The sequence below is a fragment of the Larimichthys crocea genome, chromosome I, assembly GCF_000972845.2.
Source record: "Larimichthys crocea isolate SSNF chromosome I, L_crocea_2.0, whole genome shotgun sequence".
NCBI classification, from domain to species: Eukaryota; Metazoa; Chordata; class Actinopteri; family Sciaenidae; genus Larimichthys; species Larimichthys crocea.
This window is the reverse complement of record NC_040011.1, coordinates 10,125,479-10,153,118: the sequence shown is the minus strand read 5'-3', so window position 1 is coordinate 10,153,118 and position 27,640 is coordinate 10,125,479. Positions and strand designations below refer to the sequence as shown.

The window sequence follows — 27,640 nt, the reverse complement described above, 5'->3', positions numbered from 1 at the left end:
ACTGTGCCACAGATACCCTGGTGGTGACAACTCTCCACCTATCAGATCACTTTTTCATCCAATTTAATGTCTGTCAGAGCAACCCTCTGATCCTACACTGATGATTCCCCAGTTCTAGGGTTGCAAAATTCTGGGAATTAACAGGAGTTTATGTGAATTAACAGGAATATACTGTGAATTTACAAAATTAAAGATTGAACCTGGACCACACTTTAGAGCCCAGAGCACACATGAAGACACATTTGAGCCTCTGGACTACATACAGTGAAGTGAGTTTTTATGATATCATGGGATAAATATATTTGATGTAATGGTATTAATGTTAACTTGAACATTTAATCATACATAGCTAGCTGATTAGTTAGATGCTAACTAAGCTATAGCTAGCATCATTTCATTGACCATTTATGAAGCTATCTTATCATTATGGAATATTTCCAAAAAAATCCCCTTTTTATTTTCCATGGAAATAACAAAGCACCGTTTGGGTTCAGATCAGGCAGGCAGTGCTTCCAAATCACCAGGTTACTCCCTCATCATCCACATGGGTGTGAGTGAGCAGAACTATGGAGTCACCAAGTGGAACTCTTTCCAGGGCCCCACTCAGACACTCCAAGTAAGGTTGGGTAATCTGAACTACAGCTCGGTGTATAAGCACAAACAAAAGCCAGAATCTTCCCCCCAGCAACTTACAGTTGCATGAAGTATCCCCACACCCGCCTGGTGCCTGTCACCCTGGGCAACTCTGAAAAAGGAGAGAGTCCAGCCCCTCTCCAGGATTTTGGTTCTGGAAATTGTTGTGTCTTAGTCAAAAAAGTTGTGTAGTTCAGAAGATTTTTTCCCAACTTGTCCGATTATTAAGTCTAAATTAGGTCAAATAGTATTATTCTCAAGGTGGAAAAAATAACACGCAGGATTCATCAAAGTTGGTAGCAGCTTTTATTATCTTGACAGACAAACAAAAGCCAGAGTCATCCATAGAAAAACTGTTTTTCAGTCTCAAAGCATCTCCTTTTATACTTTTCAGTTTTATACGTCAATGATACAAGCCCTGCCCACCTTTTTTATTCACCCATGACATATTGGTGTGGATACATGATTTTTGCCCACCCACGACCTAATGGTGTAAATAAATGCCAGGTGTTGCTAGGTCACACACCTGGCAAACTTGGGGAGTTTCCAATTTGATGGTGTTTCCCCAGACTCTGTCCTGTAGCCATTTTGGCATTGCTAGGCTAGTGTCTTCTTATCAGTAAATTCACAGGCCTCTTGGCCCACTGTATTAGGCCACTTCTCTTTTTTTACTCTGCTTGTTACAAGATTACCCCATTAAAATCTAGCTTTCACTACTTATGTTTTAAAACTTGTTATTACTATTTACTTACACCATCATGTCATAGATGTATTTTAATATATTGTTTAAACATCTTTGTAAACCCTTATTATGATAAATCAACTTTTCACTAAAACCATGGTGCTCATTACTTCATTAACCATATTGTGTGCTCACATAAAATGAACTTTACTTAAACAATAGTGCTCTTTGCCTTGATTTACTGCATTTTGCGTTCACATTGTATTTCTACATACTTCTCATACTTAATAGAAAAGAATCAAACTTTGAAGAAAAGAATCAAACTTTGAAGAAAAGAATCAAACTTTGAAGCACCCATCACTGGGGCTATAAAATCAGGGCTGTGCATGGAGGTGAGCCCAACTATGTCTAGTTGGTAACATTCCACCTCACGCACCAACTCCAATCCCTGCCCTGCCAGCGACATGATATTCCACTCCGTGAGGACCAGTCTGTGCTGCCGGGAAAAAGCACGCCCAGGTCCCCACCTTTGCCCGCCTCCTGGCTTGCACTGCACCCAACCCCTAGTCCTTTCTCTGCGGGTGGTGAGCCATGACATGACATGACATTGAATTAAATGCTGATGGAATCATTGAGTTTTCATGAAAACAGAACTTGGTTATTAAAAACAAAGCAGGTAAATGCAAAATGCTTAAATAAATTAGCAGTCATGGATCGAAGTATGAGCTATTTTTACTCATATTGCTGCTGTATGTTAAAACTAATTTATTTCCTGTTTCTCTAGAAGCTGCACTGATGTCATATGTTGTTTGATCTTCATCATTGTCATCCTCTCATATTTGGCCCTGGGAATAGTGGGTGAGTCTATCCACACACACACACTCTTGTAGCCACAGCATCATACTATGTATCTTTGCATGCACATAAAGAGGAACTCCTTGTTTAGTCCAAAACTTTTTCTCTTTTCACATTCATACACTGATGGCAGAAGCAGCTCATCAGGAGTTATTCTACACTGCTTATCCAAAAGCACTAACAACAATAGTTCACGCGTACACACTCATTCATTCACTTATCACACATCCAGAGCAATTAGCTAAATTACTACTCGAACATCAAATCAAATCAAATTTTATTTGTATAGCCCAAAGTCACAAAGTACATTTGCCTCTGAGGACTTTACAATCTGTACAGGGAGTGACACCCTCTGTCCTTAGACCCTCGGTTCGAGTGAGGAAAAACTTGCCCACAAAAACCCTTTAACAGGGAAAAAATGTGGAAGAAACCTCAGGAAGAGCCACAGAGAAGGGATCCCTCTCCCAGGACGGACAGACGTGCAATGGATGTCACGTGTACAGGACAAATTAACACAAACATATTGTACAATTACAATAACTGACAAAATGACAATGAATTACAATGAATGATAAAATGATTACAGTAGCAGATATCATAGCAATAATGACAGTAATAATATGCGTAGTGGACGTCGTGCAGGATCACAGCGAGAACCTGCTGGACGACAGAGCACAGAAACTCCGGGGAGGTTTAGTTAGTAATATGCATTAATGAGACATGTATGTTTACACATAGAGAGAGGGAGAGAGAGGGAGGGATGACCCCTGGCAGTCTAGTCCTATGGCAGCATAACTAAGGGATGACCAGAGCCAGCCCTAACTATAAGCTTTATCGAAAAGGAAAGTCTTAAGTCTACTCTTAAAGGTTTTGACCGTGTCTGCCTCCCGAACCCAGAACCGAGGATAAAGCCTTGGGGGACCCGGAAGTAAGAGGGGCTGAGAATGAGGTGAATTCACCTAGCACAGAGAAACTCTGATCGGTCAAGTAAGACTGGAACCATGAGAGAGCAGAGCCGTAATGCCCACCCACTGCTTTAATCGTGCTAAGAGAATCCCATGATCCACAGTGTAAAAGGCAGCTGTCAAATCAAGGAGCATTAGCATAGCAGGCAGCTGTCAAATCAAGGAGCATTAGCATAGCAGGTTTTCCTGAGTCAACAGCTACCATTATATCATTAAAAACTCTTAATAGTGCTGTCTTAGTGCTATGTGATGGTTTAAAGCCAGACTAAAACTTCTCATAGATGTCATTGGCCACTAGGAATGATTGGCTCTGAATAAAAACCACTTTCTCTAAAATTTTAGATAGAAATGGCAGTTTAGAGATAGGCCTGAAGTTAGACAGCACAGAGGGATCCAGATTTTTCTTTTTGATGAGAGGCTGCACAACAGCATGCTTGAGAGCAGCTGGAACACATCCTGTGCTAAGACAGGAATTAATAAATATAAGTATATCAGGGCCCACCATTACTGAATACCTCTTTAAGGAGACGAGAGGGGATGCTGTCTGAGGAACAGTTCAGTCTCAGATGCTACATTGACCAGTGCAGGGAGGGATACAGGTTCAAACTGATCAAAAGCAGCATGTAAAAGAGGAAGGGTGAGTTCAGGGGTAGGGCCTGCAGAAGGAGAGGCAGGTGGCCTAAGACCAGATATTTTTTCAATAAAAAATTTGACAAAATTCTCAAAGGGTGGGCGAGGGTACAACTGGAGAGTTATCACAAGGGTTTACAAGGGAGTTAAAAATGTTAAAAAGAACTTGGGGCTTGTGACGATTACAAGAGACAAGACTGGAGAAATAATCCATTCTAGCAGCCTTAACAGCACTCTGGTAGACAGACAGGGTTTCACAAAGAGCTTCTTTAGGGACATGGATCTTATCTTTTTTCCACTTTCTCTTAGCACGTCGACATGAGCGCCTGAGAGCGCGTGTGGAGTCGTTGTATGTGCTTTTATGCGCATTGTTCTAAAATGTGCAACAAAATCGTGTGTGCGTGTGTGTTGCCTCTTGTGCTCATATCCTCGAATGAGCTAACAAACATGATGAGATTATTCCTGATGACATCACCCACACTATCTCTATCTATCTTGGGCGGCTGTGGCTCAGGAGGTAGAGTGGGTCGTCCTCTAATCAGATGATCACTGGTTGATCAACAGTCATGTGTGAATCTGTATAAATGGTTAGCACCCAAAATCTTGCACGGCGGCGAAACCATCAGTGTATGAATGTGTGTGAATGTGTGAAAGCTTTGAGAACCCCCTATGTTTTCACTCTATCCATTACCAGTCATTACATAAACAATTTTACTAGGGCTGCAACTTCTTTTTGAAGTTGAGTATTCTATCAAATATTTCAGTGATTAATCAAGTAATTTTTGCATTTTTAAACAATACTATTGCATAATGTGTGACAGAAACGACAGGCTTGTTAACACCGAACAACTGGCTTTTAATTTTGAAAATATAATTACTCCTTTTAGTAAAAAATGTATAATTTAACAATAATACAACTTATGAAGTCTTGGGCTTAACTTTGTCCATTTTAGTAATAACACAAACATTTAAATGAAAATAACAAAAATATAACTTATTAAGTTTTGGGCTTAACCATGTCCATTTTAGTATTAACACATGAACATTTGAATGAAGAATAAATAACAAAAATACAACAAGTAAGCTTCAAGTGAAGCCCATTTGGCCTTAACGTTGCCCTTTCCTCTTCAGGAACAATTCTTCCAAATAAAAAATGATAAATAAATAGCTTTTTTAACAGAACAGAGTGAAAACTAAGAAAAGTATCCAATTTAAGATGCAACAGACATTCAACTTAGATAGGACATCTCCTATATATGATAGTCAGGGTGTGTGTGTGTGTGTGTGTGAGAGTGAGTGAGTGAGTTCAAGCCTTTAAAAGAGCAGGTGATGTTTGCAGTGTGATTTTTCTTCCACCTTGGACAGTAGGTGCATGTTTAAAATGCTCTCGGTCAGCACTGCAGCTTCTTCTACATTGCAGTGCGGTACATGCCGCACAGAGCTGTCCATCCGCTGCTGAGATGATGTACTGGGACAGACAAACAGAAAGAAAAATAAATCAACATAATGCACAAAGCCATGCCATCTAGCCCACTGCTTTCTTTTCCCACATTTGGGCTAGGCGTCATTAGGGTGACTAAGTTTGTGTGGGACAATGTGGGATACCAATGCATCAAGGTAGTCTAAAAGAAATAATAAAAAAAAAAAACATTTCTATTCTGCCCATTTGCTTATAACATTACTATGCTTTGCCATCTGGTTGATTCAGTAGCACATAACAGCCTGCAAATAAAAACTTCATAAATATATATTATTTAAATGCAATTTTCCCAAGTTCTCTCACGTGAGAAAACATAGTAAGCATGGCGCTTTCATGCTATTTCACAGTGCCTCTCAAGTTAACGCACTTGACTATGTATGCATAGACTGGGAAGCCTCCTTTTGAGCAACATGTTTTCTGTGAGTCTTGCATTGTCTGTGTCGTTTCATGTACATGTCTACATACATGTCTCAATAATGCATGTTACTAACTAAACTTCCCCGGAGTTTCTGTGCTCTATCGTCTAGCAGGTTCTCATGGATCGTGGCTGCTGCTGTGATCCTGCAGGACGTCTACTACACATAGTATCACTGTCATTATTGCTACCATATCTGCTACTGTAATCATCAGAGAGTAACAACAGAGAGCGAGTGCCGGCCTCGATAAAGCTGTTATCAATCAGAGAAATAAAAAGTTATTTCCTGGTTGTTTCACAGCGGTTACATTCAGCAGGTATAGACAAGCCCACAGCACCACACCTCAGCTCCCCTCACCACCAGTTGCCGGTTGCCTGTCCCTATCTGAGCACGGACTTATTTGTCATACTCTGGCATCACTTTGCAGCCGGCAGGCGGTCACACCCAGGCAGGTGTGTCTGGTATGTCTGCACCGTTACCGACACACGTAAACTTAGATCTGACTGTATTCTCCGTCATAGCGACAAGCTGCTGTTGCATAGAGACGTCCCGTGTCCCGTTATCGGCGTATTTTCCTCTGGATTTCGCTCAAGACACGAGAACAGTCTGACATTACATGACAATGATGAGAGACCCTAACGTGATTGTTAGTACACAATGTAAAATTACGTTACTGTGCACTAAGTCACCTAATGTTACTGTAATTATGAACTCAAAAGTTAACATTTTGGCATCCAGGGAAGACGCATTTTTGGGATTTTGAAGGCATAACTAGCTAGCAAAGACAGTGATAACTGAGTACATATAGGTGTTGCAATTAAAAAACGAGCAGTTGAACTACCGTTAAGGTACCATCAAGTTTTCTATACCGTGCTAGGGGGCGGGGTTTATGCTAATGTTATGTTAATAGTGACCGTGTGACATCACACGGTCTCCTTTTAGGACTGCCCACAAAATCCTGGACTGGTGAAAAACAGTTTGAACCTCTAACTCCACATTTAAGTAATGTATCGTTCAAAGTCTTTTCATGTGTTTTCAGAAACTATTGTCCAACATATTTATTGTGTTTTGAAAGAAAACATGGAATTGCCTTTACACAGACTTTTGCAGCAAGGATAGACGATTAGTCCATTTGACCACCATGAGCAGTGTGATATCAGAGCAAATGACTGCCCGTATCTGCATTGAGGAGAAATGCAGCTTATAACTTAATACATACTCAGTGTATGACTGATTGACTATATAGGGATCTTATGTGGCAGCAATCACTTCAGGGTGTCGGGTCAGGACACTGTTGGCATGTTCAGTGGATGGCATTAATAAGAGGCAGACTCCGTCAATAAAGTTCAAGCTGTTTATCTGCATTTGGGTGTGAACAGGTGTGGGCATGTGTGTGTGTGTGGGGGGGCTCAATGGATGCACACACTGCATATCGTTCACCTGATGTTTGCTCTGGGCTGAGTGGTACGCATGTGGTGCATTCAAGGACCTCAGCAGTGTGGGAATTTACATGTGCAGAAATATAAACAATGAAAGAACCATGCACAAAGGAATTATCTTTTGTACAGCCACCCCCAAATTTGGTGTGCAAATTTGACACTAATAGAAAGCTTCACTACATCTTGCTGACATCCTGAGGCAGAGCAGATGATGAGCCGTACCACTGGGCGAGTATAGGTCCGATCCACGACTTGGACGACTGCAGTTCTAACCCGACCATCCGCCCCAGGTATGATGGTTTTCACCGTTCCCACTTGCCAGAGAGCTCTTGGAGTTTGCTGATCAACAATGAGAATCACAGTTCCAATAGTAATGTTGTCCTTCTCGGTGCACCATTTCTGCCGTACTTGTAAGGTGGGCAGAAAAGTGTCTTATGAAGTGCTTCCAGAACTGGTCTGCTAGAACTTGCGTGTGCCTCCATCTCTTGCGACTGAGCAGTTCCGATTCTGGGTAGACCACTTGCGGCAGAGAACAGTCTGGCCGCCCCATCAATAAGGAGTTGGGGGTGACTGGATCCGGGTCTGCAATGTCTGTGGAGACGTAACCCAAAGGTCTAGAATTGAGGATGCTCTCCACCTCAAGCAAGATGGTCCTAAGTACCTCCTCCGACACAGTTTGAGCTCCCAGTGTGGCGCGTAGGGCTGCCTTCACGGATCGCACCTCTCTTTCCCAAGATCCACTAAAGTGGGGAGCATTGATTCAAATTGATTTGATTTGATTAGGTGGATTGAAACGGAACCGGATCTGTTCTGCCGCCAGTTGTTCTCGGAGGGCTGATTCCATGGCTTTAAATGCTTCATGCAGTTCTTTACATCCAGCCTTAAAGTTGGTTCCTTGATCTGAAAGCAGCTCAAAAGGCTTCCCTCAACGAGCTATAAACCTTCGGAGTGACATCAAGAAGGAATCAGCATCCATGTTCGACACCAAATCTAGGTGGACTGCCCTAGTTGTGAGACACTTGAAAAGGAAGCCCCACCTCTTCTCACTGCGTCGCCCTACTTTAATGAGCATAGGGCCAAAACAGTCTATCCCAGTTGAGTAGAAGGCAGGCCGGAAGATTCTCAAACTTGAAGGAAGCAAATCTGCCATTCTTGGGACTTCGGGTTGGCCTCTCCACTTTTTACATTCCGGACAGTGGTGTTGATGTCTCCTAACTGCTTCTCTACCTCTCAGTATCGAGTACTTCCTGCGGAACTCTGCGAAGACACGTTCAGCTCCAGGATGATGCAGCTGCGCGTCACAGTGCTGGATGAGAAGCTTTGTGATTGGGTGAGAAGGGTCTAGAAGTATCGGATGCAGAACTTCAGAGTTCAGGACATCACACCTGCGAAGTCTACCTCCCACTCTGATCAAGGCAGAAGACTCGTCATACTCAGGAGCGAGGGTAAGTAGTCAGCTACTGGATGGGATGGTCTTTCCTGCTTTCAGTAATGCAAACTCTTCCGGAAAGCTCTCTGTCTGGGCATGTCTCAGCAGAGCCAGCTCTGCCTTTTGGAAGTCATCAGCAGCAGGATGGTTGGTGATAGCGGCCGCCCCGTGCAGCGACTGTGTGGTGGCTTTGAGGAGTTCCTGGTAAGTGCTTAACTGTTGGATGTCAGGTATTGCTGGACTGGTTGACTCCACCAACATCCCACAGAACACAGTCTTCCTCAGCTCCTCTACTTCCTCTGTAGGTTCTCCCACTGGTGCCTTCGGCCAGTGGTTAGCATGCAGTTGAAGAAACGGTGGTCCTTGGCTCCAACGATTCTCTCCAGCAAGCTGAGCCAGTGTCTTCCCTTTCGTGATGTCGTCGGCGGGATTGGTTCCTGAGTCGATGTAGCGCCAGGATGCTGGGTCAGAGAGCTCTTGTATCTCTGCAACTCTGGTTCCCACAAGCCAGTTGAGTACTGTTGTTGAGTCTGTCCAATACACCACCTCCTGGATGTCAAGCGTGAGTTCTTTCTTTAGGACTGAAGCCAACTGTGCTCCTGTCAGAGCTCCGCACAGTTCCAGTCTCGGGATTGAGAGTTGCTTCTTGGGCGCCACTCTTGACCTTGCAGCCAAGAAGGTCACGTAGACTTGGCCTTCACCTCTGTCGGTGCGTAGATAAGCTACAGACCCATATGCACGCTCGGAAGCATCACAGAACACATGAATACTCCGAATGCTGTTGCTGCAGTCTGCACTAGGGTCGGTGTAGCATCTTGGCAGGATGATCTGTGATAGCTGGGACAGTTCACTTTCCCACAGACGCCAAGCTTGGAGCAGATCTTCTGGTAGGTGGGGATCGTCCCATCCTCGTTTCTTGTTCCAGAGGTGTTGCACAATTACCTTGGCTCTGGTTGTGTAGGGGATAAGGAACCCAAGAGGGTCATACTGCTGAGCAAGTAGTCGATAAATGTTGCACATAGTTGGCTCTGCACTTTCGCTCTGGTGACGCTTGTACCGAAGTGTGTCAGACTTGCACTGCCATACGAGTCCTAGAGTGTGCTCTTGAGGATCGGCTGACCCTTTAGGGGAACCAAAGTACACTGCTCTCTGACCTGGACTCTACAGGTAAGTGGCTAATGACTGCAGGGACATTACTAGCCCATTGCCGCAGTTCGAATCCACCTTCCATAAGAAGAGACTGAAGGCGGTCCCCCAACTTCTTAGCTTGTTCTTCTGATAGGAGACTCTGCAAATAGTTGTCAACGTAAAAATTATGTTCCACAGACAGACGAACGTCCTCCTCCATCTCGGTGTGCTGGTTGACATGTGACTGAAGTGCAAAGATGGCGCAACACGGGCTGCATGTAGTCCCAAAAGGGAGCACCTGCCATTTGTATACAGTAGGTTTCTCGTTAACCTTCATATCCCACCACAGGAAGCAGAGGAAGGGTTTGTCTTCTTCCAGCAGGCGGACCTGGTGGAACATCCCCTTCACATCGCTACTAATGGCGACTGGGTGTTCCCTAAACCTAAGGAGGACTCCTAACAGGCTGGCTCCCAGGGTCGGCCCTGGTAGAAGGTGGTCATTAAGGCACTGACCCTCGAATGTGAAGGAGAAGTTGAATACTATCCTGTTTTTGCCATTGTGGTGTACCATATGGTGCGGGATGAACCACGAATGGTTGCTCTTGGCCGCATCTGCAGGTGACACGGGTGTGACATAGCCAGCATCGAGAAGTTTATGGATCTCCTTGGAGTAAGCCGCCGCCCTTTCTGGATCTCTGGCTAGCCGCTTCTCTGTTCCACGTAGCTGAGCCAAGACGGCCTCCTGGGGAGCATGAATCGGAGGAAGATTCTCCTTCCACAGTAACGGGGTAGCGTAGCGCCTCAGCCCATCCACTGTGACCCTGATCGTCTTCTCCTCAAGCCTCCTGATGGCTTCAGCATCTTGTCTGGACCTGGTAATGAGTCACTCACTCCGATATGGTATAGTATCCATTTGCCACAGTCTCTCGACATGGCTGAAGAGCTCGGCTTCTGGCGATGCACAGGAAGTGAGAAGGCACTGCTGTGGCATTAACTGGTGACGCAGGAATTTTGAGGGACCTTGTAGAGTCCACCCTAGTCTGGTGTGCACAGCAGCAGGTCCACCAGGGGGACCCAGGCGTACCGGCCCCACCGGGGTGATAAGATGTCCGGCAGTGGCAGGTCCTTGAGATGACGGTAGCTCTCCTTTAGGGCTTTTATCGGGTAAGTATGGCGAGCGAGACCAAGTTCCTTGGCGGTGAAGGCTCTGTGGATCTGGAAGGTCTTGCCAGGTTGCGATGCAGGAGCCACAGAGAATGACACAGTGGCACCATGAATGGTACAAACCTCTTGCCGAACAGTGCGGAGTGCCAGGTCTTCAGGTTCCCCTTGAAGCCCCAAACGATCAGCTGCCTCACATAAGAGTATGGTACGCTCCGAACCATCATCTAATATTGCGTAGGTCTCAATTACCTTGGTACCACTCTTAAGGAGGACACGACTCAACTTGAGTAGAACCTGGCTGCTGCTGGTTGGTCGATCTACATAAAGTGTCTCGGAGATCAAATCAAATCAATTTTATTTGTATAGCCCAAAGTCACAAAGTACATTTGCCTCAGAGGGCTTTACAATCTGTACAGGGAGTGACACCCTCTGTCCTTAGACCCTCGGTTCGAGTGAGGAAAAACTTGCCCACAAAAACCCTTTTAACAGTGGAAAAACGTGGAAGAAACCTCGGGAAGAGCCACAGAGGAGGGATCCCTCTCCCAGGACAGACAGACGTGCAATGGATGTCACGTGTACAGGACAAATCAACAGAAACATATTGTACAATGACTGATAAAATGACAATGAATTACAATGAATGATAAAAATGATTACAGTAACAGATATGGTAGTAATAATGACAGTAATAATATATGTAGTGGGCGTCGTGGGCGTATATATATATATATATATATATAGAGAGAGAGAGAGAGAGAGTTTTCGGTAAGGGAGATGTGTGTATCTTCAACCAATACCGTGCCTGGCTAGGCATAACCCTCGGTGGGGTCCCCCGGCAGTGTAATCCTATGGCAGCATAACTAAGGGATGACCTGAGCCAGCCCTAACTATAGGCTTTATCAAAAAGGAAAGTCTTAAGTCTATTCTTAAAGGTGTTGACCGTGTCTGCCTCCTGAACCCAGAAAGGTAGTTTGTTCCACAGAGAAGAGCCTGATAGCTGAAAGCTCTGGCTCCCAATCTACTTTTGGAAACTATAGGAACCACAGGAACCCAGCGTCCTGAAGCGCATGTTCTAGAGGGGTAGTAAGGTATTATGAGCTCTTTAGATACGATGGTGCCTGACCATGGAGAGCTTTGTAAGTAAGGAGAAGAATTTTAAATTCTATTCAGATTTAATAGGCAGCCAATGCAAGGAAGCCAAAATGGGAGAGATGTGATCTCTGATCTTGGTTCCTGTCAGAACACGTGCAGCAGCATTCTGAATTAACTGCAAAGTCCTAAGAGACTTATTAGAGCAGCCTAACAAAGAGTTACAATAGTCCAGCCTTGAAGTAACAAATGCGTGGACTAGTTTTTCTGCATCCGCCTAAGAGACAATGCGTCTGATTTTAGCGATGTTACGTAAGTGGAAGAATGCAGTCCTCGAAATTTGTTTTATGTGGGACGTTAAAGGACAAATCCTGATCAAAAACAACTCCAAGATTCTTTACAGTGGAGCTGGAGGCCAGGGTGATCCCACTAAAGTAACTAAGTCTCTAGAAAGAGAGTTTCTGAGGTGTTTGGGTCCAATTACAAGAACTTCAGTTTTGTCTGAATTTAACATAAAAAAATTGTAGGTCATCCAACTTTTTATATCCTTAAGGCATAGTTAACTGATTGGTTGCATCAGGCTTGATCGATAAATATAATTGGGTGTCGTCAGCATAACAATGAAAATTAGATAGAGTGATTCCTAATAATGTTCCCTAAAGGAAGCATATATAAACTAAATAGAAGTGGTCCAAGTACAGAACCTTGTAGGACTCCATGACAAACTTTGGTCTGCATGGATGATTCATCATTGACGTGAACAACCTGAGATCGATCTAAAAAATACGATTTAAACCAGCTTAGGGCAGTTCTTGATGCCAATTTGATGTTCCAGTCTCTGTAAAGAATTTGATGGTCAATGGTGTCAAATGCAGCACTAAGATCTAACAGGACAAGTACAGAGATGAGTCCTTTGTCTGATGCCATTAGGAGGTCATTTGTAACTTTGACTAATGCGGTCTCTGTGCTATGATGCACTCTAAATCCTGACTGAAAATAGACTATTGTTATGGAGAAAGTCACACAGCTGATTAGCTACAGCTTTCTCAAGTATCTTAGACAGAAAGGGAAGGTTTGATATCGGTCTGTAGTTGGCTAAGACCTCTGGGTCTAGAGTGGGCTTTTTAAGAAGAGGTTTAATTACAGCTACTTAAAGGACTGTGGTACATATCCTGATAATAAAGACAGATTAATCATATCCAATCAGAATTACTAGCACAGGTAAAACATCCTTGAGCAGCCTGGTTGGGATGGAGCTAAGAGACAGGTTGATGGCTTAGCTGCAGAAATGATAAAGTTATTTGATGAAGGTCGATGGAAGAAAAACAGTCTAAATACAAACAGGTTTTACAGCTGTTTCAAAACTTGCTGTATCAGAATGCAGATTCAAATGCCTGTTGAGGGCAAGAGGTGATGGATTTTGTCTCTAATAGTTATAATCTTATCATTAAAGAAGCTCATGAAGTCATTGCTACTTAGACCTAAAGGAATAGATGGTTCAGTAGAGCTGTGATTCTCTGTTAGCCTGGCTACAGTGCTGAAGAGAAACCTGGGGTTGTTCTTATTCTCCTCAATTAAAGAAGAGTAATAGGCTGCTCTGGCATTACGGAGAGCCTTCTTGTATGTTTTGAGATTATCTTGCCAGACTAGATGAGATTCTTCCAGTTTAGTGGCACGCCATTTGCGTTCAGATTTACGTGCCTCTTGCTTTAATTTACGAGTCTGCTGGCTATACCATGGTGCTAGCCTTCTTTGTTTAATTATCTTCTTTTTCAGAGGTGCAATAGAGTCTAGAGTTGTCCGTAATGAGCCTGTAATACTATCAACAAGATGGTCTATTTGTGGGTGGCTAAAGGAGGTACACAAGTCCTCTGTCACAGTTAGACATGGCATTGAATTCAATGCTGAAGGAATCACTTCCTTAAATTTGGCTACAGCACTATCAGATAAACATCTGCTGTAGAAGCTTCTACACAAAGGCTTATAGTCCGGTAGTAAGGCATTCATACCTTTACTCAAACACTTTGGAACTCACCAAGCAGGTGCTTTCTTCAGTCGTACTGGACTTACCAGATGCTGGTGTAATTTGGTTGGTATTGACTTCATGAAGAACCTCAAGGTGTCGTCGTTCACTTTGTTTGCACTTGGCCTTGAGATTACACTTAGCTGCTTGATGCTCACGGCCGCACCTCCAACACCTCTGTGCACCATGCACAAAGGAATTATCTTTTGTACACTCAGTGTTTCATTGATTTTACACTTAAAAACTACAATGATAGAGCGAAGAGAGATTTCTACCATGGCTACTAAATGTCTCCATCTGTCTGTTAAACTGCCTGTTTTAAAATGCCCATAATTTTCCAATGATATCAATAAATAATCACATATTGCTTAATATTATTGTAACAACCAGGTCCAAACCTAGTAATAATAGTAGTAGTAGTAGTAATTGCTTATAGGATGTTTTAATGTTTCCTGTTTGATTATTCTTGTCTGTCCTGTCTGCCTGGCCAGCCTGGTTACACGGGGACCCCAAAAAGGTGCTCCATCCAACAGACAGCTATGGCCAGTTCTGTGGTCAGAAGGGAACATCCAACGCGTAAGTCGCTGTTATCACACTCAACAGACAGACTACACTCTACAGGTGTTGTGGCTCAGGAGGTAGAGCAGGTAACCACAAAATAACTCCTAATGTGAGGAACATCAGATTGTGTGTGTGTCTTTTAACATTAACACTTATTTGCAGGAAGAAACCCATCCTATTCTATTTCAACATCTTGAAATGTACTAGCCCGGCTATACTTATCAACCTGCAGTGCCCCACAACTCAGGTACTCTATTAACAATTAATCATGCATATCTGCTGCATTACTTTATCGTGGTCCCATTTGATTTATTATGTTGGTATTACTCTTCACTTCAAACACTAGTGAAACACAGATTTTGCTGCTATATTAAATATGTCATAACTTTTAATAAAAGTGGTCTCAGTGGCTCATTAGATGTGTTAAAAGCAGCTTGATGATTACTAGCTGACTGCAAATGTTGGTTGGTATTTATAAAGTATCTGTGTGAGCCATATATCTGTAACAGTAGTAAATATTTTTCTTAAATAAATAAATAAATAATGTATGTGTCTGTGTCAATTCCCTTTCAGGTGTGTGTTTCAAATTGCCCAGACAGGTTTGCTACCTACAGTGAGATGCAGCTGCAACACAAACTCAGCAAGAGTTACTGGGAATATTACAGACAATTCTGTAAGCCAGGCTTTAATAACCCGGAGAAGGTACCAATACCTCAGTGGTACATTTACTATTTAGAAACATCTACACACTGAGTACTGTATGAGGTCTGATAAACTGTGTTAAGCAAAAGCAGTAATATACAGCATAGCATAGAGTTATTTAATATTGTTAGAGTCAATCTGATCTTTTAAAAATGTTGAGGTGTGGCCAAGGATTAGAGAGTGTCCAAGATGAAGATCAGAACACACATACATATAACTGTAACCCTCTTCTCTGTCCTCTTACAGCCACTATCTCAGGTTCTACGAGATGAGGACTGTCCCTCCATGATTATGCCTAGTAGACCGTGTAAGCATGAAACACCTCTCTCCCAAAGATTTGATGCATTTAATAACCTGCCCATGAGCTAAATCTCTCTGTCCCATGGTTTATATATAGTTTACAGTAGTTTTACAGTATATTCTCAAGATAGTTGAATATTAAAACGTTAGAGAATGGAATATTATTTGCAGAATGTGTTATCCTAATGATGCTATGTCAGGTCAGTCTCATCTTGATATTAGCACGTTATATTTAATGTTATTATTATATTTGTGTGTGTGTGTTTGTCAGTTTTCCAGAGATGTCTACCCAACTACAACACTCTGAATGAGACTGTGACTGTAGCTAACAGAACCAGGTTTAAAGATGGTCTGGAGATGACCCACACTATTACTGAACTCCAACATGCTGCCAAGTACTGTAACTTCTTTCACCTACTTTTTAACATTTCTGTCTTTTGCTGTCTTGACCTGACAAAAGCCCCAGCGGGTGGTTTGTGGGTCACTTTCTTTCTTTTGAAGTTTTCCCTGTCACTATTTGACAAAACAAAGTTCAGTCTTTCACATGTGCAAGTGTGTTTTTTGTGATATATAACTAGAGCATGTGTTTCAAAAAATATTGACATGGGAACATCTTTTTACAATTATAAATTCCATCCTACAAGAGAGTATAATGTGTTCAAGTGATAGCATCTAGCTGATGATCATGAATTTTTAATGATTTTGAGATAACATTGATAGAACCAGTGTCTGTCTTGTCTCTCTGTTCAGGACCCCCTTGCATATTGACATTCATTTCTTTCTCCTCTGTGCAGGGGTATAACAGAACTAGTGGACACTAAGGAGCTGGGCGTGAAGATAGCGGAAGATTATACCAAAACATGGGCATGGATACTCATGTAACTACATAATCTACACATTGATTTTTACAGTAACTGTGTAAAAACACATTGAATCTTTTCTCAAAAAATATTTGCATTTATTTACTAGACTTATAGCACTAATACTACACAGCAGTCATTGTCAGTAATATCTACTTTAATTCCAACTTTTTCAAAGTTTTCTTAGTAGTAGCCTTATTTGCATGGAACTAGTACAACCCTTGTAATTTTATCACAGGATAATATTAGTCCTGTGGGATGGCACCTCTGTGAATTTAGGGTTGTTTTGTTGCAAGTTTTTTTTATTGAATTTCTAAAATTTGTAAGTCACTTTGGATAAAAGCATCTGCTAAATGACTAAATGTAATGTAAATGTAAATCATATGATATCTTCTGGTAATTAATAATAATTATCATCATTAGTTTAACATTACTTTACCTCTGAATAACATCCACAGTAAATTTATTTGAGTCATTATTCCTCCATTGATGTTGGAGTTTCTGTCACAGTGCAACATGTGTGTGTGATCCTCACTACCTGTGATAACAGGTACAACTAACACTACAGCAGACATTCTGTTTACAGTGCAGCCAAACAAACACGTTGTTTCAATAAAGAAGAGCCTGGAGGTGTTCAGCAGTAGAATGTTCTGCTTGTATTAGCTGTAATTTAATACTGCACTGACATGATGTAACATAAGTGAACAATAAAGAACCCTGTGCTTTTAAGAGCATTCTCTGAATTCAGAGAGCAGCACCATCACCACTACTATCAATTATGAATGTATACATTGAATGACTTGTAGAAAACTCTGATCATATACAGCATGAAAAAAGAATAACAGGTGTTCAAGTTGAAGCTTCTATTTTAACTTTCTCTTGTATGTGTGCATGTGTTACAGAGGTCTGCTGTTATCTTTGGTTGTTAGTCTGGTCTTCATCCTGTTGCTGAGGTTCACAGCTGGGTTGCTCTTGGGGACTACAATCATCACTGTCATACTGCTGCTAGCATATGGTGTGTACTCTGCTTCACTTTTCATTGTTTTTGAGGTTGTACCTAAAATCTTAACATTCTAATGTAAGACTGATACAGGAAAATCTGTCTCCAAACTTTAGTTCCTCTTCTGCTGCTCTCACATACTGTGGGGGTGACAGCAGAGATCTGACTTGAACTTCAACTCAATTATGTCACAGAGTGATCAGAAAAATATTTCTGAAACACTTGTTTAGCTTTATTCAAATCTCTTACTGCATGTGTGTTTGTATGTGTGTGCAGGTATGTGGTACTGCTCCATGGAGTTGTCCCAGCTCAGACACAGACCAGGCTCTGATGTTGCCATTGTAGAAGTCGGCCTGCAGACTGATATGAAAGTCTATCTACAACTCACACAGACATGGATCACATTCTGTACGTCTGTCTGTTATGTCAGTTAATAGAATTCAGATTGTTACCTTTGGAGGTTTATTGCCGGTGTTCCTAAATTCAGACTTCTCTAACATTTAATGGGGCATAAAGGTTTAATTATCAAGTCAAGAGCACTGGACTTCACTGGACCTTTAATGGAATCAACTGTCAGTACACCACAAAAATAATTACTATACTACTAACAAATACTATCTGTTAAAACATCACACTATTTAAAAGAATCATTGTGGCAGCAGCACCCATCAGATTATGATGATTTGTCTTGAACAATGGTATGACCAATAACATATTCATATTATTTTCATTTGTATGAGTCAACCAACTGATCATAAATCTGCTGCATCCCGGCTGGTTTTCTACTTGTTGTTGTTGTCTGTGTTTGTCAGTGGTGTCTCTGGGAGTGACAGAAGCTACCATCTTGTTAATGTTGATCTTCTTAAGGAAAAGAGTCCGAGTGGCTATCACCCTGCTCAGAGAGGCTAGCAAGTATGAAATAGAATAATAGAAAAAATAGATGTGTGTATGTCCTTCAAATGATGCAATAAAAAAAACTATATTCATGGTATATGAGTTGTTTTCCTGCCATTATGATATCTCTGTTGTTGCAGGGCCATCGGTCACATCATGTCCACACTGTTATTTCCAGTCATCACCTTTCACTTGCTGACTGTTTGCATCTCCTACTGGGTGATTACTGCAGTGTATCCTTCACAGTGGTCACAAGCACAAGAAAGCACAACAGTAGAATGGAAAGAGAAACAAACTTAGATTTGATGTTGTTTCAGTTAACATTCAAAGCTTTATTCGAAGAAGTCATGCTCATGTGAAAAGGGTGGTTTTTCCATTTCTTTAGCTTTCTAACCAGTTTGTTAGATGAGTCTTTAATCAGCACTGTCAAACCAGTTACTTAGCATCCTCAGGTGAAGCCATCTACAAAGTGATGTCTCCTGATGTAAGCTGTCCCTATGCTAACATTACTTGTAAACCTGAGGTACAGTATATTGTATTTAATCTTTCTGTCATACATGATATTTAGGAGTGATCCACTGTTTTATGTAATGTCTGAACAGGACGCTCCAGTCTTTACTGTTTAAGGAACTCGTTCTCCGATGATTGATGATTTTATTGCATGTATTTGCTACAGAAAAATGAGTGGGGTACTTTTGCTAATACAAAACAGTTAAAAGATTAATACTATTGACCAGTCAGCAGAGATGACACTGACTGGCAATGTAGCTGAAAACTGGACAGTTTTTAAGCTAAGTTTTGAGTTAGGCATCATTAGATGCTTATTAACATATTTTACAAGACTATATAAGTTTTAATAATACTATAATAAACACATTTATTGTTATTGATTGTTATTTTAAGTACAAAATACATATAAGCATGCAAAAGAACATTTATTTTTTTAGACTTTCTGACTAACTTCAACGTTAACTTTCTGTTGTGCAGGAATGATTGCGTCAACCACGCTAATGTATATTCTTTACTATACATGTTCATGACACTGTTATTAACTTAAATGTAGTCTTATTAACGTCTGTTCTCCCCTTTATGTCTCTGTCAGACCTTCAACCAAACCAACATCTCCACATTAGCGCCTTGTCATCATTCTCAGTGTCTGTTTGCCTTTTATGGTGGGGAGACATCTTACCATCGCAACCTCTTCCTGCTACAGTTGTCCAACCTGCTGGTCTTCCTCTGGCTAGTCAACTTCAGCTTGGCCCTGGAGCAGTGCACCCTGGCTGGGACGTTTGCTAGCTACTACTGGGCCAAGAGGAAGCCTCAGGATATTCCAACATGTCCACTCCTTTTATCATTCAACAGGGCTATCAGGTCAGGATACACCTCACAAGACTAAACCCAGTGGAGGTCATCATTTTTCAAATAGCTGCTCCATCTTTCCTCCACAGTTAATAATATCAGGTAATACATAACAGTCTAATGTACTGAGCCTGTCTTCAGATATCACACAGGGTCTTTGGCGTTTGGAGCTCTGATTCTTTCAACTGTCCAACTGATCCGGATCATACTGGAATACCTGGAGCCGAAACTAAAAGGTTCACTGATATGTGTGTGTGTGTGTGTTTATTTATATATACACACAACTGCATTATCACTATACTGATGTGCCTTTATCAGTGTAGGTGCTGACAACAGCCTGTCCAGGTTCATAACTCACTGTCTGAAATGCTGTTTTTGGTGTTTGGATAAATTGATACGCTACATGAACCGTAATGCGTATATCATGGTGAGTTGGTCAAAGTAGTGCTTTTTTTAACATGAGTAGTATAATTACTAGCTATCCACTGTTGATGTTGTCAACAACAAGCTTGTGTTGGGGTGATAGCTGTGTTTTGTCTCTTCTCTACCAGGTGGCGATTTATGGTAAGAACTTCTGTACTTCAGCCAGAGAAGCCTTCTTCTTACTGATGAGGAATGTGGTCAGGTAAGGCTCAGATCAGTCCACTGATTCTCTGTGTGAGGATTAATCGTTCTTCTGCAGAACAGCTTATTCAGTTAGCTTGCCTATGACTGTAAGCATCACATTGGTACTCTGTTTTGAAATGACCTGTGTTAGATGAGTGGCAGTGCTTAACTTGCTCACTGTGTATCTACAGGGTTGCAGTTCTGGACAGAGTGACGGATTTTCTGTTGTTTCTGGGCAAAGTGCTGATAGCAGGAGGTGTTGGTAAGAGACAATGCAAGGCAGTGACAGGCATGCCATAATATATATCTATACTATATATATCATATATATATATATTATTTATTATGGCATGCCGTTCAGGAAATTAAACCTTTGAATATATTGAATGAAGTCTGAATATATGGAACGAAACTTTGAATATATTGAATGAAGTCTGAATATATTGAACAAACCTTGAAATATTGAATGAAGTCTGAATTATGAACGAAACCTTGAATATATTGAATGAAGTCTGAATATATTGAACGAAACCTTAAATATATATGGGCCAAAATCCCCCCGATACCCCTGACTAATACCGTTTTCCTGACAAGGAAGTTCGCTCCCTTTTTAATCGTGGCAGACATAAAACAGGCCAGGCAGCTGTTTATCAGGCCAACCTCAGCATGCCTTCAACCTCACAGGAGTGCCCCACAACACCCAGTGCAGTGCAGTACTGGCAGTCTGTGCTACCGGGCAAATGCCAGATGGGCCGGTCCATCTCGCCCACATTTGGGCCAGTGGCCTCCGGTGTTTTTTTGTATGTATGTATTTGTTATTTTGTAGCCTTTGCAACATTTGCCCAGCAGCCCAAAATTGACTTGCGTCCCATTTGCATCCACTTGGAATAGGCTTTGGGTTGCACTGGCTAATATCGGTTAATATTTGTCTCTTCATGACAGGTTCAGAAGTTACGATTTACACCCCCACTCCCCTGCCCCCTCAAATGGATGCGTCCATGCAGCCGCTAGGTTTACGTGAAACCGAAACAGGGATAGACTCATATACAGTCTATAGATAAACTTCATACTGTATGTTGCACGAATATTAATTACAATAAATTATGGACGACAGAGGTTCTAAAAAGAGGAAAGGAGGAGCAGAGAAAATCTCAGTTAAGATGCGGAAAAGGGCCGCACAGGTCGGGAGTCGATCCTGCGCCTCCACAGCGAGCCTTCGCATATGAAGCGGTTGCCTAAGCTACCAAGCTAAACACCAATATGTCTAATAGTCCACAGGAAAAATGCCAGGGCTGAATTTTGTTCCCAGTCCGACCCTGACCCAGTGTACAATCTCCACCCATACACAAGACAGGGTCCAAGACACTGTATGGTTAGCTTGATATAGTTTTCAGGTGATTTAATGAAGGTAAAACAGTGAATGGCCGTGCGTAATGGCACTGCTCTCTGACGCGGCACTTCTCCGGGACTGGAGAAGCTGCTGCGGCTACAGGGATTTCATGAACTGAAAGAGGAGCTCTTCATATATTATTTAGATACAATAAGCATCACCCACATTCATAGACCAATGCAGAGTGAAATGGGTGGTTTAATATTGAACGTATTTTATGATCCGCGTCACATTGTCAGCTTTGGGCAAGCTACTCACACCGCGGACTGCGGACAGACAAACAAATGCATAATGAGATTATGGCGAAACTTTATGCCTGTTGTAGGCCTGCCACGGTTAAAAATTTAGCAAACTTTTTAAGGAGGATTTCGGCACGCATTCGCCAGTGTATTTATCATGTCCTCATTGCTTAATATCGCTGCAACTAGATTGCGGGCGGCCTGACTCATTGTCTTTCGCTTTTACAGACTGTTACACAAGATGGCTGCAGGCACTGCCGCAAAGTCTGACGTCAGTGAAGTTTCAATCAATATATTCAAGGTTTCATTCAATATATTCAGACTTCATTCAATATATTCAAAGTTTCATTCCATATATTCAGACTTCATTCAATATATTCAAGGTTCACTCCATATATTCAAAGTTTCATTCAATATATTCAAGGTTTCGTTCAATATATTCAAAGGTTTAATTTCCTGAATGGCATGCCATAATATATATATATATATATATAGACACACACACACACACATGCACACACATACACATACAGTGTGTCACTTTGTGTGTTTGTGTGTGTTTCAGGTGTTGTTACATTCTTCTTCTTCACTAGGAAGATCCCTATTATCCAGGAGGAAGTCCCTGATCTCAACTACTACTGGGTCCCCCTACTGGTCAGACTCTAGAGTCATAGCTGCCACTGTCCAGATGTTAGACACCCTTAATCTGCATATCATCTACCTTTGGTATCTACCTAGCTGTTTATAACCTTCAACAGTCTGTTACATTTTAAGAGGAAAACAGGCTGGAGTACATTTATAAATGCAACAGATGGAGCATGTTCCTGAAAAATGTTTAATGTAAACTTTGAATACAAAGTGACATAAAAACTCTGCCCCTCAATCACCAACCACCAAACTTAACTTACTTAAATGAATAAAAATACAATGGAGCAGCCTCCATATTAATATGCCAACAATAAAAACTAGTAAGAAACATTTACTTGTGACACTGTAACTCCTTCAGCACCATTTTGGATCTGTTTCTGTGATTGTAGTATGTAGAAGCACAATCTGATGTTTGAGGCCACTGCATAAGATCAACAGAAATCAGCCAAAGCTAAATGATCTTGAACCAGCATCTATTTTAAAGTGCAAACAATGAAAACCAACAATAAGAATAATAGTTATGTTGTAGTTGAACAACAACAATATGTAACTGTACAACATGATCACACTACTTTGTGATCATGATCTGTGTGATCATGTTTCCATCCTTAAAAAAACAAACAAAAAAGACAAAGCAGACCTCAAAAAATATTTTTTATTTAATATTTTATTTTATTATTTTATTATGTTTAAAAACCAATTCATTTGTTGTGTGAAGCACTTCTGTGCTTAAGCTTAATATATCGAAGCTGAACTTGCAGCTTGTGGCCCCCTGGTGGCATACTCCGCATATAAGAAAAGGCTCTGGACCCACAGGATATTATTATTATTATTATTATTATTATTATTATTATTATTATTATATACCAGGAATCAATGAACTAGACCTTGACCTAGACCTTGCTCAGAGCGGCACTGACTGAGTATTTGGGCTCCATTTTATGTTTCATATTATTCCAAAACTAATAATCATTCAAAACAACTATATCTTTTCGTTTTTTTTTGTTTTTCATGTCAGACGGTGGTGATAGGTGCCTACCTTATTGCTGATGGTTTCTTCAGCATCTATTCCATATGCGTTGATACACTCTTCCTCTGCTTCTGTAAGTACAATGTGTTCATTTTAGAATGAAGTGCTCTGAACTAAAAGTTAAACTACTGCACATTAAGGTAATAAGGAGAAATTAAAGCTGCAAGCAGCGATAGTCGGGCCCTCGCACATGTGCGCACGGTGAAATGTGCATAACATCGGCCTTTATAATATCGGTCTTAACAACCACGAGAAGTTTCAGACAGCTCTGAGAAGGTACTTCCTGCCGATTTCTTTTTTGAATGATTTGCATGGATCGCCGTACCCACACAGTTTCCCCAAAATTCATCATCTGATAACTTTTACTCAGGAAGTCTAAATGAACACACCTACCAAGTTTGAAGTGAATTGGATAAAATCCCTAGGAGGAGTTCGTTCAAACATGACCCCTTCTCAACCAGCCCGAAACAGCAAAAATTGCCATTTTCATTCTTAAATATCTCGCTTCCTGTTCATTGTAGCCCATTGCTCCAAGATACTGTTTTGTAGGTCTTGCCATGTTCTACAATTCGGCTGAGGTTTCGTAACTGTGTGTCCAAAACTGTGGCGGGAAAATTTCAGGGGGCGCTATAGAGCACTTTTGCCCCGCCCCCTAAATAATTATGCAGCCGAATTGTGCATAATATTGGTCTTAACAACCACAAGAAGTTTCAGACAGCTCTGAGGAAGTATATGATAGCCCAACACTTGAATCTCTGAGAATCACAAGTAATCAGCACGTGATTCCTGACGATTTCTTCCATGAATGTTTTTATAAATTGCCACGCCCACACCGTTTCCCCAAAATTCATAATTTTGATAACTTTTACTCAGGAAGTCTATGTGAACACACCTACCAAGTTTGAAGTCAATGAGATAAAATCCCTAGGAGGAGTTCGTTTAAACATGACCCCTTGTCAACCAGCCCAAAACACTGAAAATGGCGATTTTCATTCTTTAATATCTCGCTTCCTGTTCATTGTAGCCCATTGCTCCAAGACACTTTTGTGTAGGTCTTGCCATGTTCTACAATTCGGCTGAGGTTTCGCTTTTGCCCTGCCCCCTAAATAATTATGCAGCCGAATTGTGCATAATATTCTTAACAACCACAAAAAGTTTCAGACAGCTCTGAGAAAGTATATGATAGCCCAACACTTTTGCCTGAAAATCAGCCAAAAAGTCAATAGAGTCTCTTTTTTTTTTTTTTCGAAAAAATCGGCAGCGTTGACTTTGACGCGCCGTCACGGCCACGCCCTCTGATGAAAACTCATGAAAATTCAGAAATGTCAACACCAAGGCCTTGACAACATCCACACCCAGTTTGAGGTGGATATACTGAAAAACTTTGGAGAAAGCTAGCGTCAAGTAAATATGACACTTTGTGTCGCCAACAGGTGGCGCTGTGAAAATCACCAAATTTTGTTATGGAAATGTGTTCTAGGCCAGACAGCCATTATATATCCGAGGTTTGGGGAAGATTGGATTATGTTTCGCAAAGTTATAGCATGTCGAAATTTCACGAAAACACAGCGAATTTTGTGGCCCCGCCCCGCCTACACAGAAAAGCGATTTTGATAACTTTTCATTGTCGAGGCCTTAAGAACACACACGCCAAGTTTCAAACACATCAGATAAAATCCCTAGGAGGAGTTCGTTTAAATGCGACCCCTGGAAATGACCCCAAAAACACGAAAAGTCCAACTTTGACACTAAATGGACGCCGTACGCTTCACTGTAGCCAGGGTCACCAAGACACTTTTTTGTGTGTCTCGGCATGTTACATACTCTCTCCAAATTTCGTACACGTGATAAAACCGTGGCGAGGGGCCCCTCCGAAAACACACATCTAGGTGGCGCTGTCGAGCCATATGCGTACGTCCAGGTGCGAGACCCCCAAAATACGTAATTTTACGCCCGACCTTGGGGGGGGGGCAGGCGAATTTTTGTTAATTTTCGAGTACATATAGGCCGTCCAAAATGCGATTTACTTTTTGATGGAAGAAGAAAAAAAGTAAAAACGAAAAAAAATAATAAACATTTGAAATTCAATAGGGCCTCGCACAACGTGCTCGGGCCCTAAAAAGGTTAGCTTAGTAAGAAGGGTTATTATTTCTAATATTCAGAACATTGAGCAAATAAAGTGTAGAGAATTTTAAAAATGACTATCATTAGATATCCAGTAGTATGTTATATATGTCTATCTCCATCATACCCATTCATCCACCCATATATCCATACATTTAATATAATCCACCTACCCATCATCAATCCATACTTGCTTTTCCTGCCATGCTTTGCCTTTGATCCATCCATTCATCTGTCGGTCTACTAGGTGATGACTTGGAGCGGAATGATGGTAGTTCAGAAAAACCTTTCCTCATGTCACCAGAACTTCACAGAATTCTGGATAAATCAAGTCAGAAGTGATGATCTCCTCCACTGCATGAGCAGCTAGTCATGTCACTCTTTATCTGTGAGAGAAAAACAGTCTTGATCTCCTGACCATGCATTATATCACATACCCAATGATGCCAGGGTCCTTATACTAAACAAACATGAAACTGCAATGTGACTCTGTAACACCGGACACCCTGCTGCACCGGTGAGGTGACGTGCCGAAATGATGGATTAAGCTTGTAGTGCCATTGTTGGTGCTTTTACCTCAGCCTTTTTATATGCTGTTTTTTTTTTATTTATTTATTTTTTTTTTATGAATGTTCAAGAAACCTCAACATGTGTGAAAATAAGTTTAGATGTAAGTGAACATGGCCTATATGAGATATCTATAGGAGATAAATCGAAGACGAAATTTCAAAACAAAACCTTCACTCGTTCTTTTTACTGAAGACAAATGTACTCTTGGTACTGTAAATTCAGACCTGTGTTTCCAACCAATGGAGTAACAAACTAAACAAACTTCAATCTTCAATTTGGACAACTCTTGAATATAAAAGAGAGAGTAACATAAGGTCAGGTCACATTCTGGATTACTGTTTTCTTTTTAAGTCTTGACATTTTCATTTTTTTATGTTGTCAGATTAGATACAACTCACATCTGGAATATTAGTGACCATCTTTTGGGATGTAAACCCAAAGTTAATGTTTCACCGCTTTGTCTGGTTTATCTGTTATAGACCCTGATCACTTCTTAAAGGCTGCATTAATTTTTCTGTTTGTTGTTTGTTTTTATTATTTGAAAAAATGTCATTTATTAATTACAAAATGATTTCTTAAACTGGCCTTGTCTGTTTTCCATGGATATGTTATGTGGGACCAGAGGTGTTTTTTTTTTTTAACAGTGTCTAAATAAAATAAAAATCTCAAGACCATCCGTTATTTTCACGGACACAGGACATGGTCCACCATATTGTTCAGTAATTTACATCCAGGCTGTCAATAAGCACATGTAGATGCCCTGGCCAGTTGGTGGTGAGTGTGCATATTAATTAGCTATTGTCTCATAATCTTGCTTTTTATCTTTGTTTTTGATGTCTGTAAGCTAATACTTGCACAATAATGTAGAAGAATTAAATGACAAAAGTAGCCATAGCAATGTCAAAGCTTTGAGGCTGCTTAACCAGAGTGTAGCAGTGAAAATGTGATAAGCATGGTTGTGTGCATATGGCAAATACAAACACTCAACCAACTCTATCCTGTCCTAATAAACTATATACAGTGTTCAAACAGCAGATAGGTCAGGGTAATAGTTGATAAAAATGCTGAAGGATACCTGACTTTAGCAGAAGGGGGAGCCTTGACCATCATGCACAGCTTTGCAGAATGCATCACAGCAACAACACAATATGTACTATCAGGCCGTGGTGTAGCTATGGTTTGGGTTGAAAACTGATATTGCGAGTGTGATGGTGGGTTGAAATTTTCATTGTGGGGTGTACAGAGCAGCACTGGCTGCAGAGCTCCCTCAAAGGATGTGTGTGAAATACAAAAAAGCTACAGCACCATTATTAATAACACACTACAAGAATAACCCAATCTGATCAAACTAACTAAATTAACTCTTTTTTTGGTTTTGTCATTCAAAGATGTTATTCATTTTAATGATGGACACATTTCATTGG

At 41.2% G+C, this 27,640-nt stretch overlaps 1 protein-coding gene across 1 annotated transcript; it reads left to right on the top strand.

Moving 5' to 3' along the window:
- Positions 1 to 544: 544 nt before the first annotated feature.
- LOC104938022 (choline transporter-like protein 5-A) lies at positions 545 to 27,631 on the top strand. Its single transcript, XM_027279156.1, has 21 exons — positions 545 to 616; positions 2,089 to 2,173; positions 14,425 to 14,509; positions 14,657 to 14,741; positions 15,068 to 15,196; positions 15,443 to 15,503; positions 15,768 to 15,891; positions 16,291 to 16,374; positions 17,259 to 17,371; positions 17,633 to 17,764; positions 18,169 to 18,268; positions 18,391 to 18,483; positions 18,686 to 18,773; positions 19,353 to 19,621; positions 19,751 to 19,845; positions 19,933 to 20,036; positions 20,161 to 20,234; positions 20,407 to 20,477; positions 22,410 to 22,498; positions 23,511 to 23,595; positions 25,894 to 27,631. The coding sequence occupies exons 1-21, from the start codon at positions 545 to 547 to the stop codon at positions 25,986 to 25,988; spliced, it is 2,133 nt and encodes a 710-aa protein (XP_027134957.1). The 3' UTR covers positions 25,989 to 27,631.
- Positions 27,632 to 27,640: the final 9 nt, after the last annotated feature.